The 19,999-nt window shown below is 30.9% G+C and overlaps 2 protein-coding genes across 2 annotated transcripts in view; one reads left to right on the top strand and one right to left on the bottom strand.

Moving 5' to 3' along the window:
• The window catches only part of LOC118195492 (uncharacterized), a 376,248-nt gene that overhangs the window by 355,498 nt on the left and 751 nt on the right, over window positions 1–19,999 (top strand). The window lies entirely within an intron of this gene.
• LOC118190175 (Parkinson disease protein 7 homolog) overlaps window positions 2,742–19,999 on the bottom strand; it is a 35,200-nt gene continuing 17,942 nt past the window's right edge. Inside the window, exons 4-5 of the mRNA XM_085806600.1 lie at window positions 10,248–10,331; window positions 2,742–6,949 (exon numbers count right to left, since the gene is read on the bottom strand). Coding sequence (XP_085662726.1) covers window positions 6,789–6,949; window positions 10,248–10,331 — 245 coding nt within the window. The 3' untranslated portion in view covers window positions 2,742–6,788. The remainder of the gene's footprint in view (window positions 6,950–10,247; window positions 10,332–19,999) is intronic.

Raw genomic sequence — 19,999 nt, 5'->3', positions numbered from 1 at the left:
TATAAATGTTTTTAAGCCTATTTAGCAGCTGTCTTCAGATGAAAGCATAATTTGGAAGGGAAGATCATTTTTCAGAGTTTACAATGACAGGATTGTAAAATACACGCTTCTTGTTCGTATGATGTGTAAAAGTACTACAGGCTATATGTGTAATTTCAAAATATATTGTGCTTGAAGAAACCAATTGTAAGAAACAATTCAAATGGTTATATCATCTTATACAGAGTTATGACACCATCTGTACATGGATAACTATTACAATAGCAGGTGTACATGGATAACTATTACAATAGCATGAAAAATAGTAAAAAGCTGTTGTGGCATTAAAAAAAAAAAACACAAAACAGTTACTCTCACACCTACAATACATTCAGCAAAAATGAAAATGAACCACAATGACAATAGAAAAACCAGGAAAACAAAACCTAACACTCTCACTATAACAGATACATGAAATGTGTCTGACCAGTACCTATCATATTACTCCATTCTAACACAACAACCCCACCATATGGGCAAAAATAGTTGCTATGTACACTGTGCGCGTTCCCCCCAAAAGGAGGCAGTTCTATATCTCCCGTTCCACTGGGCCAATTGACGAAATTCAAATTGAGTTTTCCATGTCTCGAAAGTGCGTCTTAAAATATATATTAGATTTATATATAGCAGCATTCTAACACAGATATTTTGACACAAAATCGGACTTTTTCTGAAATGACATGGCAATGTTTTTCATTATTTTCAATTCTATGACTCAAATTATGCCTAAATATTAAATTTCGTAAAATTTGTTGTGCAATTTATGGAGAAATTCAAAAATTTGCCATATTTTGTGCAGTTTTTGCCAAGAATAATTTATTTGTCGAACTTCTTAATTTACAGCAACCCATTTTCCTTTTTTTACATAAGTGCAAAAAAAGGCACCTTTCATACTTTCAAATAATTTTAACAAAATGCGTATTATTCTTTGGAGTCATTATCACTCAAAAAAAAAAAAAAAAAAAAAAAAGCTCCAATATGTAAATTTATGTATATCTTAGAAAATTTTGAATAAAAACTCTAAATTTTTTACAGGTATACTTAGAAATACATCTACTTTAAGATGTTAAAAATTTTGTAGATTATAATATAAAATTTTTTCGAAAAATTTATTAAAAATGTTTAAAAATACACATTTTAATAATAAATAATTAAAAATGTGCAAATTATATTTAATTCTTCTGTAGCAGCATTATTCGTGACTCCTTTTTATCACTGAGATTTTTTTCCCAACCCCAGAAAATATTTATGAAAAGTTTGTGGAGCCCCATAAACACTGCACATGTGTGAGTGAAATTGTCAATTTGTTCACTTGTACTGTAACATACTATTGCAGTTTTAGGTCATTAATTTCTAATTTTAAGACATAGAACAATGTGAAAATGTTAAATAAGTAACAGATAAAATGACAGTGTCACGTGCAAAGCAAGTAAAATGAACATTTATATTATAAAAAGAATGCGTCAAAACATTTTCGTTTTTTTTTCTTTGTCTGTATTGTCTTATCTCTATCTATTTTCAGATACATTGTAGAAAAATATTTTATAATTGTAAAATTATTAAAAGTTAAAGAAATATTTAAAACAGCTAAAATTTTTGACAACTCCCTGCTGCAGGTGCCGCAACCCTCATGGGGGTCACAAACCACACTTTAAGAAACTCTGCTTTAGACTGAAGAAAATATAATAAGTTCTAGATTTTCTTACTTCTTGATCTATGAGACACATACACACACATTCTTCACTTAAAAATTTTTTGAATGAGGAAGGATCAATAACATAAAACTACTCATCATTTCAGCTATAAAGTAAGTTACATCTTATGTTGGAAACAAAGTCTTCAAGATAAATCGTGTGACTAATGGAACAAAAATAATTTCCCTTCATGCAAAGTTATCATTTGATGCAAATAAAAGACATTAAATTCCTACAAAATGATGTTTTAATGGAGAATAAAGAACTGGTTTTAGAATCTATGAAAATTTTTAAATAATACATGACCTAAGCTCTTCAAAAACAGGATAAAAATTTTTTAAATTTAACTTTTTTTTTTTAAACCAACTTAAATTTCTATTGGTGCAGTGATTTTGATCTTTAAGATATGAGGGAACTGTAAAAAAATTGCTTCAAATTTACATAAAAAGGAATCTCCCCCCCCCCCAGAATGTGAACAGTTTCTTAAAAATATCTTAACAAAATTTCACAATAATGGATCTTCCTCTCTTTATGTTATGTCTCATATAAAAATGAAACTTTCTTTTATTATTATAAATCCTAATCATGTAAAATAACACACTTTTGCAAATAGCAGACAAAGGTAAAATTAATTTTAAATGCTATTATGCTGAAGTAGTGCATTTTCAAAATATGCAAGATAAAATAAGAGATCTTAGGCCTCAGCTAAAGGCAATAACTTCACCTTTATTTGTAACTGACAAAGATAACTAAATGAAAACAGTTACATTCTCTAAAGAATTAATGGTAATTTCTGTATTCAAAAAAGATATTTAGCCATCTGGCAAGAAACTACCAAAATAGACAAAAAAAAAAAAAAAAAAAAAATATTATCTTGAGCAATAAAAAAATTACAAATTAAATAAGAAGAAATTTCAGTCTTTAATACAAAAATGTAATATTTTTTATGTATAAATAAAATCAATAAGATCAGAAATAATCAATCAAAAATTTAAGAATGACAAAACATATGCTTAGCTATATATTTTATATTATTTGTAAACTTGTGTTTTCTCTTACATACAGGGATACATTTACAGTATTTCAGCAAATCAATGAGGAATTCAAAAAATGAAAGGTTAGATTTCTTAAATATTCTAAAGAATTTTGCATTTTCATGAAATTAAAAATAATAATCAGCTTTTTTTAATTTCTGAATGTGTTAAAATTATACACAAAATGCTACAAAAACACAGTAAATATAACCATATTTATCTGATATTAAATCATCTTTCTGTTTAATTTAATAAAACATTTAATTCCTAACAAACGCATTACCAACTTATCCATAATAATAAATGGTAATTAACAAAATTTACATCATGAAACAACAAAAGTTCCAAAGAAACAGTCATATAACAAACATTTCAATCAAAAGCTTTGAAAACTGAATAAGGAAAGGTAGATACAGTGGCATAGCGAGGGGGGCAAGGGGTGTATGATTCCCTGGACGCTGTTCATCATACAGGGTTCGCACACATTTCTGCACACGGAAATTAAGGACTTTTAAGGATCATTAATGAAAAAATTAAGGACCTTTGGGCAAATGGGAACTGAATAAATTCAATTAAAAATATTATTCCATGCCTGATTTTCACTTTTGTAATACCATTCTAAAAATAAAATAGATCCCTGAGTAGTATGCATTATTACTAAACATGAATTAACATAATTATTAATAAGTTTGAGAATAAAATAAACTGTATAAAATTTATCAAGTATCATTAACCATTTTACACTTATAATAGTTGGACATATTTGAAAGAAGATAGGAGACATTTACGTTTTACTAATAGTTAGCTTTATGTTGATTTTTTTTTTTATGTCTCATTTTGTCACATACTTAGTCTAGAGGTTTAGTAAATAGCAGGTAGATTTTATGTCAAACAGCATAGGTTAAAATGAGAAGTATCATAATCAGCATTATTCATAATAAAAGACTGAATGTTATCACCGCTGCTGCTTGTCTAGAGAGAGACCTGCTCATTAGAACAAACCTGAAAGGCCTGATGTAGACACAGTTGGGAAGTGTTGAAAGTTAGTCAGGCTCTATTTGATGCAGTTAGTGTCATAGCTTTGTGTAGAGTTCCAAGGGGTTGTAGCCCAGTTAATATACTTTAATGTTCCAATAAGCGATTAAAGTACCAGAGATAAGCTGTTTTGTATTATTTTTAGGTTTCACTAGATGCAAAGAATAAGTTTTACTTGAATTTTTACATTTTTGTGTTTTATCTTGTTACTACAGTGAGTGTTAATGAAAGGCAATAACTCGCTTTAATATGTAGACATAATTTTTAAGGGTAAGCAATTAGTTATAAATAATTAAATTAGGTAATTAGATAACCTTAGTCATAATGGATTTACATGGCCACTACTAAATTTTATTTTTTAACAATGTCTGTTAAAAAAGCCTATTAAAATCAAAAGCTAATAAATTTTCACAGTTTAAAATAAATATAATTTATGACATTGATTCTTAAACGATATTAGGATACACATGAAAAGCTACAAAACATTTATGTTTTGTAACAACAACACTCAACAAAATATTTATCCTTCATTTTAATTTGAAGGCTTCCCAAACATTTTGGCTAGTTTATATCGATTTCCTTTTTGTTAAGCATCTTTTCTAACAATTAGATATTTGTCTCAATATGCAAACCAATGCTCTCACTAGTTTCTGCGTGCTTATCTTCTAACTTGTCAACCTCTCCACAAGGTACCGTTTCCTTCTTGTTAAGCATCTTTTCTAACAATTAGATATTTGTCTCAATATGCAAACCAATGCTCTCACTAGTTTCTGCGTGCTTATCTTCTAACTTGTCAACCTCTCCACAAGGTACCTATGAGGCTTTACTTGATCTGGTAAAAGTTAAATAATCCCAAACCCTCGACTGAATCTAAACTGAAGGGCTGAAATCATAAACAATAGGTAAGTTACATAATAATAACTGTACATATCTTTGAAGAATAATTTTCTTTATGTACTCAGTTTCTTTCTTCAACATGTTTCCTTTTCATTTTAGAATTTTTGGATCTAACTAGAGATTTCTGTTATTCTAAAAAAACACTAAATGCATTTAGAATGTATAGAAGAAGTGGCTAATTTTATTTCTTTAGTAATATGAACATTCAGAAGAAATATGAAATATATATGGTAAAGTCCGGTTACAAAGCTTATGTGGCAAAATTTTTAGAACTTAGTGACACACTGAACAACAAAATCTAGAAATATCAAAACTTTTAGAATTTAGAAAGCAGGCATTGAAAGCAGAATTTAGAAAGGCACTAGGCAGCAGAATTTGGGATCCACAGAGATTGCATCAGGTGGGAAATGTCTAGTGCCAGCTATGTGTAAATGCATTAAAGACATATTAAATGAATCTTTTCAATTGTAAATTTTCAATCTCTTTATTAATAAAAAAAAAATTCCTTTCTATAATATCTGGCCATGTGATAAGATTAGAAGCAGTTTTGATATTTTCCATACTTGTGTCTAGTGAGATGTAGAGAAAATAAAGGGAAGATAAACATGTTAAGAAAAAGATTCTAGTATCGGAAGTAAAACATTCAAATATTATGTTTTCATTGTTCTTCCAGACGTTCTCCAAAAGGTAAGAAATTCATCGCAAACTTTCTGTAAAATACATCCATTATATATTGATACCATGGAGACATTTTTCATTTTGTCACATATTTCTCGAATCTTCTAGAATCGCGGGTCTATAAATCTTGCCTTAAAATCCTTTTAAACTTCCCAAGCTGCAATGTCTAAAATACTAGAGAAAAATTATCCCTACCAATTCTGTAACAGCAAAAAGGCAGAAATATTTTAGAAAAAAAAAAAAAAAAAAGGGAGGGAAAAAGTGTAAAGTTAATCTTATAGAGAAAACTGATGCATATTCTGAGAATTTTGAATATTCTGAGATGGGGAAAACACTTACTATGAAACAATTAAAAAGAAGACATTTTTAATTAATTACATAGCTAATTTTGCTCTTAATAAAAGCTGTTTCATAAATTATGCTTCATAGCATTAAGCCTTAGTTTTCAGATTTATAATATTGTATAATAAGTTGGCAAAATGAAACTTTATAATATGACAGCGAAAAATAGAGATGTTTTATTTTAGTGTTATTTTTTAAATATAATTTCAATATATTACCATTATTTTAATGAAATTTATCAACGTTGTGATGTTTTAAAAAAGATCATCACAAAATTCTCAGGTCTCGGAATTAAAAATTTTCTATAGAAACTGATCTTAAAATCGCCAAACTGTTGACAAGTCGCCAAATTTAGAACAGTTTAATAAAAGAATTCACATCCCCAAAAGCGAAAGGTTGTTTTAAGATTTCTTTATTAGAAAAAATGAATTTTGAAATGAATTCGAAAATGAATTCGAAATGAATTTATGTTTCACTTCTTGCTTAGAAACTTGAGTATCCCATCATTTATATTAGAAATAGAAACAAATTATAACCCATTCAAAAGATAACCATATGTGTCAGTGAATCGCCAAAAATATTCCTCCAAAATGCTAATTCACACTCAAAATGGCAGTCCTAAAAACAGACAGAAATTTCAATTATTAAAATTAAGGACCTTCTGCTGATTTTGGCCAAAATTAAGGACTTTTAAGGACCAAAAATAGATTCCAAAAAATTTAAGGACTCTTAAGGACCGTACGAACCTTGTCATATCACTTTTTTCGGGGGGGGGGGGGCAGTTATGCTCGCTACTCCACTGGGCAGATAATGTAGAAAGAAAACAAATGCAAGAATTTTTTTTTCTTTTTGAACATCTTGAGAAGTCTCAAATTTTTCCCCCTACATTTCACATTATAAAAATAGTCGAATTTTAACAATTTATGCAATTTTTACATTTACCTCAAAACCTATAATTTTCTTTTTAAATGCCAATTGACATTATACTTTGAAGATTACAAGGAGGTCTAGGAATACATTTTAGCCATAGTGCTTTTTCACACAAAGGTAATACAAGTAATGAAAGTATTTATTCTTTTATCAACATAGGTGCAATTAATGAGGCAGCTTTTTCTTTTCCAAGCAAATATTCAACAATTGCAAGGGCAAACTCAAAAGCAGTTCCAGGCGCTCGACTGGTAATTAACTGTTCATCTACGACAACTCGTTTTTCAAGGTATGTGTATTCACCTAAAATGGAAAATACATTAATATAAATTTACATATGTTTATAAAAATTCTCCAAAGAAAAATTCTTTTGTTTATTCAATTCTCTTGATTTCAAACCCTGCACAAAAAATTTTCAAATACACATGAAGAATACACGAATACACAGACAAAAGAATATACGTTATATAATTTACAACCACATTTCACTCGCTTGTTTTTCTTCATAAATTTTCAAACTAATGGGTACATTTTAGTGAATTTTAACACAAACATATAATGTATCCAAAGCATGACAACCTCAAATAAATTTTTAATAATGGTTTCCATTAAACAAATGTAATATGGACAAGACAACAACAACATTAACATAGACACAACTGCCCATGCTTCTCCAAGTTACTGAGATAGAGTTACAGAGACCAAAATCTGAATGTCCAATAACCAGAATGGTCCAATATCCGGATCAGCAGGCCACCAGCAATTTTTTTAACAAAGTCTAAGAATAAAGACTATAACACTTTAAAAAAAAAGGCATCTGGCTAACTAAGATTTATGTTATATGCTTTTTCGCACCTGCTGGCTAGGTAATCACACTGTAACCAATAATACACTGATCGTCATTAGCCACTCTTTTGACCCTAAGGCAGTTGGTTGTGAAGGGAGGAGATTAATTAACATTTTACTAATTTCAAGATGATCTAAACAATAATTGAACCCCCCCCCAAGATATATTTGTTTGGAGTAAGATGCAATTAATACTAGTTTTCTTAAAGAATTTAAGTTCAGTTAACACAGCAATTGCTCATACAGGTTTTCTTTTGTTGATAGAGCTATAGAGGAGAGAGAAAGAGTTAAATTCCAAAGAATTTCAGTTAACATAGCAAATTTCACTCTTCCTTGTTTTTTTAATTTGATTTAGCTTATTATTATTTTTTGGAGACTTATTATTGCAGCTACCTTATCAAAATTAAAGTCTGAATTTTCAATTATATCAAAGAGTTTCTAATTTTGGGACTCTAGCAGGATCTGCAAAGGAAAAGATATCTAATACTCGCTTTCTGTAGCAGCATTAGTTCAATTCAGGCTTAAGAAGTACAATTTTAAAATTAGGCAAAACAACGATGTTATTTTGGCACAAATTTTAAATGCTACAGAAAGTGATTTTTCCAGTTACAAAATTTTTTGAAAAAAGTGAAGTAAGTAATAATTAAATGATTGGTTTATTTTAATTGCGGCACAGCTCTCGAGGGCTATATACCTAAAGGAGGGATGCCTTCGTGGAGGACTTGTGCATAGGGAAACTGGCTCATACAAAAATTACATATGGAGAAAATCACAAAAACAGACCCTGGCAAACAGCTAGCCTGTTTGCCAGAATCCGAACCTTGGAGCGAACTACCAGTGTTCAACAACTTTCTCGCTCAGCTACTGGTGGCCTAATAATTAAATGAAGATAATATAATAGAAGAATTAGTAATGCCTCAATCAACTAATAAAAATGAAATTCGCAGTATGGTTTTTAACTCCAGAAAATATTGCTTAGTGATAGTGAAGAAAGTGACAAAGAGGTTTTTCAGACTGAAAAAATTGTTTAGTGAGAATTCTCAACATGGTGATTACAGGATGGATAATGGGACTTTGAAGAAGAAATTAAGTCTTAAGAGGAAGTAATTAATAATAATTAACATTGACAGAAATGTTTAATAAAACATATAAATATGCAGCCTTTTTGGCAAATTTTGATTCTCTTAGTCATAAATGCTTCAATTATTTCATAAGCATCTATTTAATATTTTTAATATTTTATAATTTCTTCTACATGTCATCTAATTAGATTAAAAATTTGATATCACTTAAATTTTGAAGATTTCAAATCTCAAACTTTACACTTTATTCACAAAACCCAAGCAGTCATTGTCTCAATTTCTTGTGGAATGTTTTCTTGCACCTTCATGCAAGTCGACATCATTGCAACATACTTTTCCTTTCAAATGAAGAAATTCTGTGAGTATAAGGCCAGATGGCTTTGATAAAAATTCCTAAAAATGGCATAATTAAAAAAGAATATAATTTTAACGATGCTGGCACTGAAGATGCCATTGATGACAACACCCTACAGAAACACAGGTAGCACAGAATTTTTTGTTTTCCAACTGATCTTTCACTATTCATTCTTCATTAGAATTATAACTAGTAACTTTTCCTGAATCAATGAAGATGCAGTGCCACAACACAGCAGACTACTTTCTAATTTTTACATCATACATTTACAAAGAAACTTTTTTTTTTTTTTTTTTTTTTTTTTTTAACGGATAAATTTACTAATAGTTTCCGAATCTCCAAATATATGATAAACTGTTGTTTGTCCCTTTTTATCAATGTAGTTTCCTAGCATATGAGAACATCCTCACAATGTGTACCAACTCATATTCTCCATTACTCAAATTACAGTCAAATGTGTCACACTAGCAGAACCATGATTAGTTAGCACAACAGCAGGATATCAGCTTCTAATGAACTTCTAACAACAACTCATATGTGACTGGCCTGCATTTTTATACAGGTGCAATACACCTAAAAGAACAGCACTGCCATAAATGACCTATCATAAACCTCTTCTAATATTTCATATAAAAAAAACCACATTTTCCATATATCAGAATATGTCTACATTACATTAAAACATGTTCATCAGCTTTTAAAACTTTTAATGACACATTTTAAATAACTTCTGTTGGACTTACTTCTGACAGAAATAACATTCAGTAACGATGCAGTATGTAATATCTGTGGCTTTCAGTTATTTCTTAGAGTGCTATTCAACCATATACATTACAAATGTTATGCAGCAAGGCCAAAAAATAGTCATAACTTTTATTAACAAATCTTCACCCTGCTTCAGCAAGATAACGAGTATGCATTTTTTGGTATGGTATTTCACATGTTGTGTAGCATCATTAGCTTCAAATCCCACAGCGCGACTCAATTGCTTGAGTATTACTATTATTTACAGGATTGAGTTCTTTCGGTGATTTATGGTTTGATGATCATATCCTTTAAAACAATAACCAATTTTAGTGGTGTCATCTAAAAAAATAACTGGCTAAAAGTGATAGATCATCACCAATTAAAATTCATACTCAAGAGAAAGGTACTATCCATGTGATCTAAAAATCAATGATGACTTACAGATTTAAAATGACATTTTTGATCAAACTAAAGCTTATATTACATTCTAAAAAATTAATTGAATGCAGACATGAGCAAAGTCTAATTACATGCATTATTTTAGATAAAGATAACATGAAAATATACTTACCGGTAGATAATTCCTGTTTCTTAGATGGATAAGAAGTGATAGATTTTCCAGTACCGATCGAGTGGCTTTTCAATGCAACAGGAGCTGAAAAAAAAAAATTTTTTTTTTTAAACTTGCTGAAATATTTTTTTATACTTACAGAAACATTTATGACAGGGGCTACATCATTTATTTATCTTAAACTGATATTTATTGAATGAAAGTAACTCATCTCTGCTAATATATTCTAAACCATACAAAATCAAACCAGTTTCATCACTTAACCCTCCAAGTAGCATTTTTTGGATCTGCTCATTAAACACATCATATTTAAATAATATTTATGAGCTAAATTTATATAATTAATTATTTTAGTCCCTATTTTCACAAACTTTCATTCATTCAAATAATATTTGGATGATTAAGAAAAAACAACATTTTTAAGCAATAATGTAACTTAAAGCAAATGACAAAAAAATTCATGATCAAATAGATGGATGTAAAGGCAGTTGTGCTACTCAGGGGGGTTAAAGATACTAAGTTATTAACTGATACTGTTTTGATGACACTATTTATTTTCATCAGCTAATTTACAAAATCACAGTAACTAATATCAAATATGATAACAAAGAAATACATTTCTTAAATTATGCATACTGATAGAGAAACCTCTGAACTTAAGTATTTCCTACAAACAATTTTTCATAAACAAAAACTGTCATCAAACAAAGCCATTTAGCATATAACTTAAGCATAACATCACAATATAGTCATTCAATCTTCGCCCTGACTTTATGCAAGTCCAATTAATTCTCAATAAGCTTGTTCGGTTTTTGTGAAGAAGACTTAAGTCAATAGCTATGCCAGGGGCTCTCAACCAGGAAGGAATATGGTTAGCCTTTAATTTATCTATTAAGTATTTAGTTTATGAATACAAAAAGACTACTTTTTACCTAAGTTTTGGTACTTATCAGCATTTTCTATACTTTTTCCTTTTCCATTTATAAAATACATTAAAAAGTAATCTAAATATAAATAAACGTACATGTAGTTTTAGAGTTTGGAGAAGGCAAAGGTGAAAGGGGTGCATGGGATAAAAAAAAGTTGACAACCAATGGAGCTATATCAAATCATCAGCATACAACATTGATTAAATAAAAATCTTTTCAGTCATCAAATAAAAATACACATAACATTCTTTTGAACTAAACCTTTTTATTATATATATTTTTCAAAATTCTTCACATGATTTCTATAACATTTTTAACTTGCCTATGATCTTAAAAAATGATATCAAATAAAAATGGACATACGAAAAAGTAATAAGCATGTTTTGCAACTGAAGTCGTTAAAACTGTATACTGTTACTTTTCTGTTTTTCCCCTGCATTTTCAGGGGGGGAGATTATGATTTGGGATGTGTTTTTTGCAGAAAAACAAAGAGTGGAGTATTTTGAAAGTTACAGGATTGTGCTGTAAAATAAAGGTGGGTGGTAATAGGCACAATATGAGACTTTATTTGGAAACAAATAAACTAAAGCAATGCAATGAGCACCAATTTTATAAATTCAGGTAACTGTTTTGTTGCAATTCTAAACTGTTAAAAATTTTTGCCCATCAAGATAATTAGAACAAATTTTAATGAATATGTTTGATGATTTCATGACCTGAGCTCATATAAAGATGTTCTGTGATTACTAAAAGAGCCATCTTTCCTTCAAACTTCTGATGAAAAGATCAACACAAGTTTGCAAAATCTCTACCAACTTTTGCAATCAGCAGGAATACTTTTCATACTTAAAACTTTTGGCAAGCATCAAAAAATTTTTTTAGTATTTTCAAAAATAAAAAAACTATTTTCACAATTTTATCAAAATTTTAATGTTTAATTCAATAATTAACTTGATAACTAGTATAGGGTTTAAACCTTTAAAAGTGGATAAAACATAATCACAGAAGATTTGTTAAAATTACTGCTACTATCACATTATCCATCTAACCTTGACAGGTAACATCAGGCAAAACACTATATAGGCAAAGCAGGCAATCCAGAATTTTATGAAATTGTATTTGGAATCGTATTGTATATGAAACATATTGCTGTACACATGACTAGAAGAACCGAGTGAAAAAGAAAGTCAAGTGTGTCCATGAATATGATCTACGCAAGTTTGACGAACTTTTTATTTAGTTAATGTGTTGCTGCTTTATGCAATTTTGAGGGTTTCATTATGGATACTTGTTTTATGGAATTTTTAAGTGCTTCCTTAAGGATGATTCTTGGAGCTTTAAATTTTGTTAATTCGTTACTGTTTTAAGTAATTTTTAGTGCATCACCATTTTTTAAAATGACTATTATTTTTTTGTGTCTTAGGTGCAAAAAATTATTTGCCAATGATTGGTGGCTTTGCAAGGGGATCAAATAAGTTTTATGCCAGTTTTCTTAAAAAGTATGTATTTTCTTGACATGGCAAAGTTTAGGTTTATTTGATTAAGGCAAAGAAATCGAGGGCTATCTGCCTTTGAAAAGGGATGCTTTCATGGAGGATTTTCTAAGGGAAATCGGCTCGCATACATGTTTTCCAGGACTCAAACCCCAGACCGAACTATGGTGTTCAGCGACTTTATTGCTCAGCCACTGGTGGGCTTTGAAATTTCAAAATAATCCAATTTGTATTGTTATATTTTTAGAAAAAAAACAGAGTAAGAGAAAATCAGCTTCCACTTTCACTCATTCTGATGCTGATGTTATAATTATCTGAATAGATCAGGGGTGGTCAGACTGCAAGACGTAGGAGCCGAATTGGAGATTTTGTGACCATTTGAGAGCCGCACGTCCAAATTTATATTGTTTCAAAAATAATAATACAGCTTTTGAATATAAAGAAACTTTAAAAGTAAATTAATGAGAATTTTGTACTTTGCATGTAATTAACATGGTTATTTATAAATATGAATAAATAAATTTCATATCTCCTGCTTTGTGTTTAGAAAAAATAAGTACCAAGAAAATGCAAATTTGTAACTATTGTACTATGCAAACATTTTCTTCCGATTTCCTTTATAATTTTTACTATTTGGTTTTAGAAGTAAACTGAAATCAGAATATGCATTTGTTTACAATTAAGGAAAAAATTCTGACTGAATTACATACTTGCCAACCTATGACACTCAAAAATCAGGAGATTTTTCACAATGTTAAAAAGACTTTTTAAATGATAAAAATATAGTTTTTAATAATGAATTAACTTTAAATAGTTACTAAGTCTTAAATGCAAGCAAAACAAAAATACCTTAGACATAAAAAATATTTTTATTACTTTCATCGTTAAAAAAAAAAAAAAAAAAAAAAGGCACTTTAATCAGTTTTCATACAAATGTTATGGACAGTGGCAGATTTTGCTCTCGTTAAGAAAGAAATTTCATAATTTTGTTCATAGCAATTGCCACGTAGGCCTGCTTTCGCTAATAAAAGTTTTTCTAATGTGTCATCACTAATATTAGGTCTAAATTTAGTCCTCGTTTTCGCAACAACACTGAAAATCCTCTCACACTCCGCATTACTATGGGGAACTGTCAAGATGGCCAACATAATTCTAGAGAGTTCACTATATTTTAAAATTCCATCAGCACCTTTCAATTTTCCAATTAACCTCCACTGGGTGTCAATCCTAGCTGATTTTATAACTTCATCCAAGTTTTCTAATTGTAAACTGCAAAATTGCAACTTCAGTATATCAGTAGCAACATCAATATCATCATCTTTCATGACTAAACGAAGTAACACAGGAAATCTGTTCAAAAAGTACCTTATATCAAAAAAAAGATGCATTTGCTAGAGCAGAAACATCAACAACTTTAGCATGCAAAATCACTTCATCTTTGACTGGAAATTTATGTAGTATGTAATCACATACTCGACAGAAGTAACTTCTAACATGAAGATAAAACTTATTTTTGTCTTCTTCTGAAAGTTCTTCCACTACTTTTGTAGTTGCAGCTCCTATTACCAAATCTTCATCTTCCTTCTGATTTTCTGTTTCACCATAAATCACATCATATATAGAATTACAAGACAAAACACAGACTGGTTTTACAAACTTTGATAAAATGTCTTTAAACAGATCATAAATCATTGATTGCAAAACATGAATTAATGGAATTCTGCTTTGTAGAATTGTGTTCAGAACATCGAATGATGGCAAAATGAATTGTAAAAAAAAAAGCAAAAAGCTTTAAGGTCCGAAGAAAAAACCATAAATATTCGTTCTTCACAAGATAAACTTACAGTAATCGGAAAATGTTTCGTGTGTTGAGCAATTTTTTTTTTTTTTTTTTTGAGAAATTTGTATCAGCTTTACGCTTATATTTTGCAGTATTATTTTGAGAACTGCCAGTTGAATTGCTGAATGATGCAGAAATTACAAAAAATCAAAATTTTTCTCATTTCAGTATTATGCAGCTGTTGGAACTGTTTCAATTTTTCCTTTCTTTTAGAACTCCTTTCAAGATAATAATAAATATCAACAATGTGTTCATCCACATTTAATGGTAAAGAAGCTGCCCCTTTTTCAGCTGCTAAATTTAAGAGGTGACAGGTGCACCTCATAATCTGCAAATCTGAATTTGCCTTTCTTAAGATGCCTGCAACACCAGTCTTCAAGCCTACCATTACTGGTGCATTATCGGCACCAAGCGCTAAGCAATTATCCAGAGGGACTGCATTTTATTTTAAAGTTTTAATAATTAGCTGTGCTATATTAAAGCCTGTCGAATATCCTTCTAAAGTGGGGTCAGAAAGTAAACTGCACTCAATTTCTGAAGACTCTGGATTAAAAAAAGAAACAACAATTGGATACAGTTTTGAATTGGTATTATTGCTTCCATCCGTAGAGAGGCAGAACGGAGCTGTTTTAATGCAATCAATAACTGAAGATTTATTTTTCAAACCCATTTCTTTAACAACTGCACCTGTTTTGGTCCTTGCACTTGAGTATTTCTTAGCGATTTCACTATCAGGAAACATTTTTCTAAATAAAGCTGCAGTGTGATCGATCCGATGCATTCAGTGGTAGGTTGTGCTCCAGTAAAAAGGCAGAGAACAGACATTCTGCATTAATCACTTTTTGGTCTTATGTTTCCGAAGAAAAATTTAATTTTTCGTTTTTTCAAAACAACTCATGTTGTCCTTGTGTTTTTGTGTACGCACATGTTTGAGAACATCTGCCCTTCCACCAAGCGAAATTGAAAAATCGCAACGACACATGGTACACCTCGCAAATTTATTACATTTCCTTGAAGAAATAATGGAAGGAAAGTCAACTGTGTACGATTTTTGAAACGTGCACGAGTATTTCACCTTTCTCGCAGACATATCAAAAGACGATAATTTCCAAAACTATTTCCTAAAGGCACGTGTACTCACACAACTCGGGACAAGATAAACGAAATAGCGAAAGAACATCCAAAGAACGGCCAACGACCTTGAGCTTGCTTTGTGCTCATTGGCTAATATATGCCAGATGACACGCAGTGGAGCTCGATGCCCATTGGACAACTGGAGAACGACGTTGCTGGATACGTATGCTGTCAATCACAAAGCAGAAATTCTCATCTGATTCGCAAGGTTTCATTTTAAATATAATCTAGAGAAAATTCAGTTGCTTTCAGACGTCCAAAATCCCTTCTTTTTTTTTTCATAAAACGAAGCATTAAGCCAAGTTCCATAAAAATCGTGAGAAATATTAATAATAAGAAAAAGTCGGGACAAATATATTGTAAATCGGGTTGGCGGGAGAGCGGTCGAAAATCGGGAGAGTTGGCAACTCTGGAATTATAAATCAGAATATATATACATATATTGAAGTCATAAGAAATTTTTTAGAAAGAATAAATTAAGTTATACAGGTCAATGCACAATGAGGAGAAACAGTTATCTTGGAAAGAGAAATTATTTAAAAAATAAGCCATTAACTTTTTTAGACTTTTGCATAAAAATCAATTTTGTTCCTTCACACAATTAACATGAGAATTAACATTAGATAAGAGATGCTAAGTTACATATATACACTCACTTCCAAAAGTTAAGCACGGAGAGGAAAATGCTAATTTCCGGAAGCCAATCAGATTTGAAGAGGATGCAATTCGCTGCAGAGGTAGATGGAAATATGCAAATATGTTAGGTAACAGCCAATCGCACTTTCATGTCAAGAAATATGCAAAAAAGGCAGTCTTACAAGAAGCCAGCTTTTATGAAGGGTTACAGAAGTTGATTGTAAGTGCTGATAGAAGGTGTTTAAAACTTTTCGTACAATTTGTTTTCAAGACATGCGTGTTTCTACGACTTCCAGAAGACGAATGGAAGGTTCTGAGCGCTGGCATGCTGTGGGGTGCACTGAAGCAGGACAATCGATCACAGATGTTGCTCTTTTCTTCGGCGTTCCTCATTCTGTAATTTCACGTTTATGGAAACAATTCCAAACCACAAAGACAGTTGTCTGAAGGCCCGTAGCCAGTCTCCTAAGGGTTACAACCCCTGCGGAAGATCAATATATTGCTATTGTAGCCAAGCGGAATTGCAGAACGACCTCCACATGTGTGACAACTATGGTTACAGCTTCCATCGGTGAATTGCATGTGAATTGGAATTGGTGCTTCCATGTGAATCGGAATGTGTCTGACTAGGGCAATGTCATGTTTACTGACGAGTCAAGATTTGCTCTGGAGCCTGATGACAAGTGTATAAGGATATGACATGAACAACGAACATGCAATCACTCCCAAAACATTACTGAACATCACGCATTCCGTGGCGGAAGCATTATGGTGTGGGCAGGGATTTCATTCGGATACCACACCGACCTGCATATCTTTAAACATTCTTTGATGGCTGTCCAGTATTGAGATGAAGTCCTAGAACCCATTGTGAGATTGTACGCTGCAGCAGTTGTCCCTACTTTTGTTTTAATGGATGATAATGCACGTCCCCATTAGAGCTGACATCGTCGATGACTACCTGAAAAGTGAAGGGATTGTGCGTATGGCGTGGACAGCATATTCGCCCGACTTTAATCCCATTGAAAATCTATGGGATGCTCTCGGCCATGCTGTTTCTTCATGTTTCCCACCTCCAGCCACTCTTATTGAGCTGGAAACTGCTTTACAAAAAGAATGGCAATTCCTTAATTCTGCGGTGGTTGACCATCTAATTGAAAGCATGGCCACAAGGTATAAATTTTGTATACAGATGAGGAGGATCACATATTAATGTCCTTTTTTTTTTCATTTTATGCTGTTTATTTTTCCTTTATACATAATTCTGCTTAAGTCTCCAGTATGTCATTATCTGATAACTTACAAAAATTTAATATTTTCATTTCTGTATATAACTATTGATTTTGTTTTATGCATAAATATATATGCTACTTTCCTGCTGAATTTTGTGTCAATCAAAGCAGTATTTGTTGATTTTTTTAGCATTTTACATCTTCATGCTTAACTTTTGAAAGTGAGTGTATAAGTTACATTTTGTTTTACATAAGTTGGGACTTTTGAATCCTCAGATTTCAGGAATCTTCAAAAGGATCTTAAATTCCAAACATAAAAGTTTAAACTTTTTTAATCATTCGAATCTTCTGAAACTTAACCATCAACAAATTCAACTGTTAAACATTTTAATCCAAAACCTTGGAATGACTAGTTTTACTGATGCCTATTGTAGAAGAATTCACTTAAAAAAAAAGAAAAAGAACACGATTGCAAATTCAATGGTGTCTGAATCATCACTATCTCTTTTGGTGCGACATCCAGCAAAATCTGCCGGAATTTTTAAGTAATCACTGTAAATACACAGCACATAATTCAAAATTTCTGAAACTATATCTCGAATCATCGCGGTTATTCTGACATAGATAACCTGTTGCTAATAAATAAGCAATTCATGTATGAAAATGTATATACACTTTGTCGAGCACATATTCAACTATCAGTCAAACGCTTCAGCCATGACTGTTGAATCTTGAACTGTTATTCAAATACGAGATAAATCAAAACTAATAGCACAGAAAAACATATCTGATTACTATAATTCATTTATTTCACAAATACAGGTAGAACATAATGTTAACTCTTCAAATTTATATGGATATGCACAGATATTTGAAGAAGAGGTCTTAGGTGACACAGCAAACGTCTACATAATAGCTTAGTTCCCGAGTTCTTGCCAAACAGGTGCACAGACTAACCATATTCTATTAACTATTGGAACCATACAAGCAGTCAAATGACTAACCATCTTAACTTTCCAAGTAAAATAATTAAAAAGAAAGTTTAAAATAAATATTTTCTTATTTAATCATCAGCGTAGCCTGCATTACACAGCCTAATAAATCTGAAATGGAGCTTGAAATGAATGAAATAGAATCTGTAGGCATAAAGGGTTACTGACTGAAGAAAATGAAAGATCAGACTTGAAAACTAAAAGCTTATAATGTTAAATTCTAACAAAATTTCAGATTACATAGCATGAAATTCGTAATGATCACGCAGTCAATATACCAAAAAATATCACAAGCTAAAACAATTTCACCTGCATCAACACGACATATTTTGACAAAAATTTGTCAGATGAGAGAAGTTTCTGTTCAGTTGATCCTCATTACCTGAAGTTACATTACTAAAATGAAGATTTTGATGATAAAGGTAAAGGTTTCTACCTCGAATAACAACTGATAAAACATGAATTAAAAATTTTGACCAGAAATAAATATTTATCAGTCCAGTGGTTCTCTCCACAAACCAAATATTTCAGCATGCTCAACCATTAGTGAACTGAATTACGATCTCTAGGATTACCATCGACTATTACAAAAGATAAGAGCCCGACTTTAAAAATACTAAGGGATTGGCATAGTTGCCAACCCACAACAATAAAAAATCAGATCCTTTAAAGAAATCGGGAGAATTTTCTCAAAGACAAAAATACATAGTAAGAATATATATATTTTCACAATGAATTAACTTTAAAGAGTAACTAACTAATATCTGACAGTTCCATTATTAATTCTTAAATTCAAGCCATTCTATTGGTCGAGAATTCCAAATAAACACTTCTCTAAAAATAACCAACATGTGCATACATATTTCAAACACTTTCTTGCTTCAGTATTATGTAGTTGTTGGAATTGTTTAATTTTTTTTTTTTTCCCTCTTTCAGAACTCTTTTCAAGATACTAATAAATATCAACAACATTGATAAAGAGCTGCCAATTTTCAGCTACTAAATTTAAAAGACGACATGTATGGGAAACTCATTTTCAAATCTTAATCCCCCTTTTTACTTCCTTGTACGAAGTAAAAAGGAAGTATTGTAATCGCGAAAAGTTTCAGGCAGCATATTTCAACGAAAATATCCATTTTGACCGCTATCGAATGCAATTTAACGATGCTTTTGCGTGATATCTGTACGTAAGGACAGAATAAAATACTCTTTTCCTTCAAAAAAATTATAAAACTGCTTTAAAATTAATTCTGAACAGAATTTTTCGTGGCGTCTGTACGAACGTATGTACGTACGTGCGTACGTACGTATCTGGCATAACTCAAAAACGAGTAGCCTCAGAACGTTGAAATTTTGTATATAGGACTGCTATAATATGTAGATGTGCACCTCGTATTTTGGTTGCAATTGGCCACACCAAACGTATATAAATATATTTATATATATATCTACTCTATTACCCGGCTCAGTGATCTCAGTTTCTTTACTCTTATATG

Source organism: Stegodyphus dumicola, chromosome 12 (assembly GCF_044657685.1).
Source record: "Stegodyphus dumicola isolate Sdum_Otavi_A_Nest chromosome 12, ASM4465768v1".
Classification (NCBI taxonomy): domain Eukaryota; kingdom Metazoa; phylum Arthropoda; class Arachnida; order Araneae; family Eresidae; genus Stegodyphus; species Stegodyphus dumicola.
The sequence above is the reverse complement of the archived record's forward strand: the minus strand, read 5'-3'. Positions and strand labels throughout refer to the sequence as shown.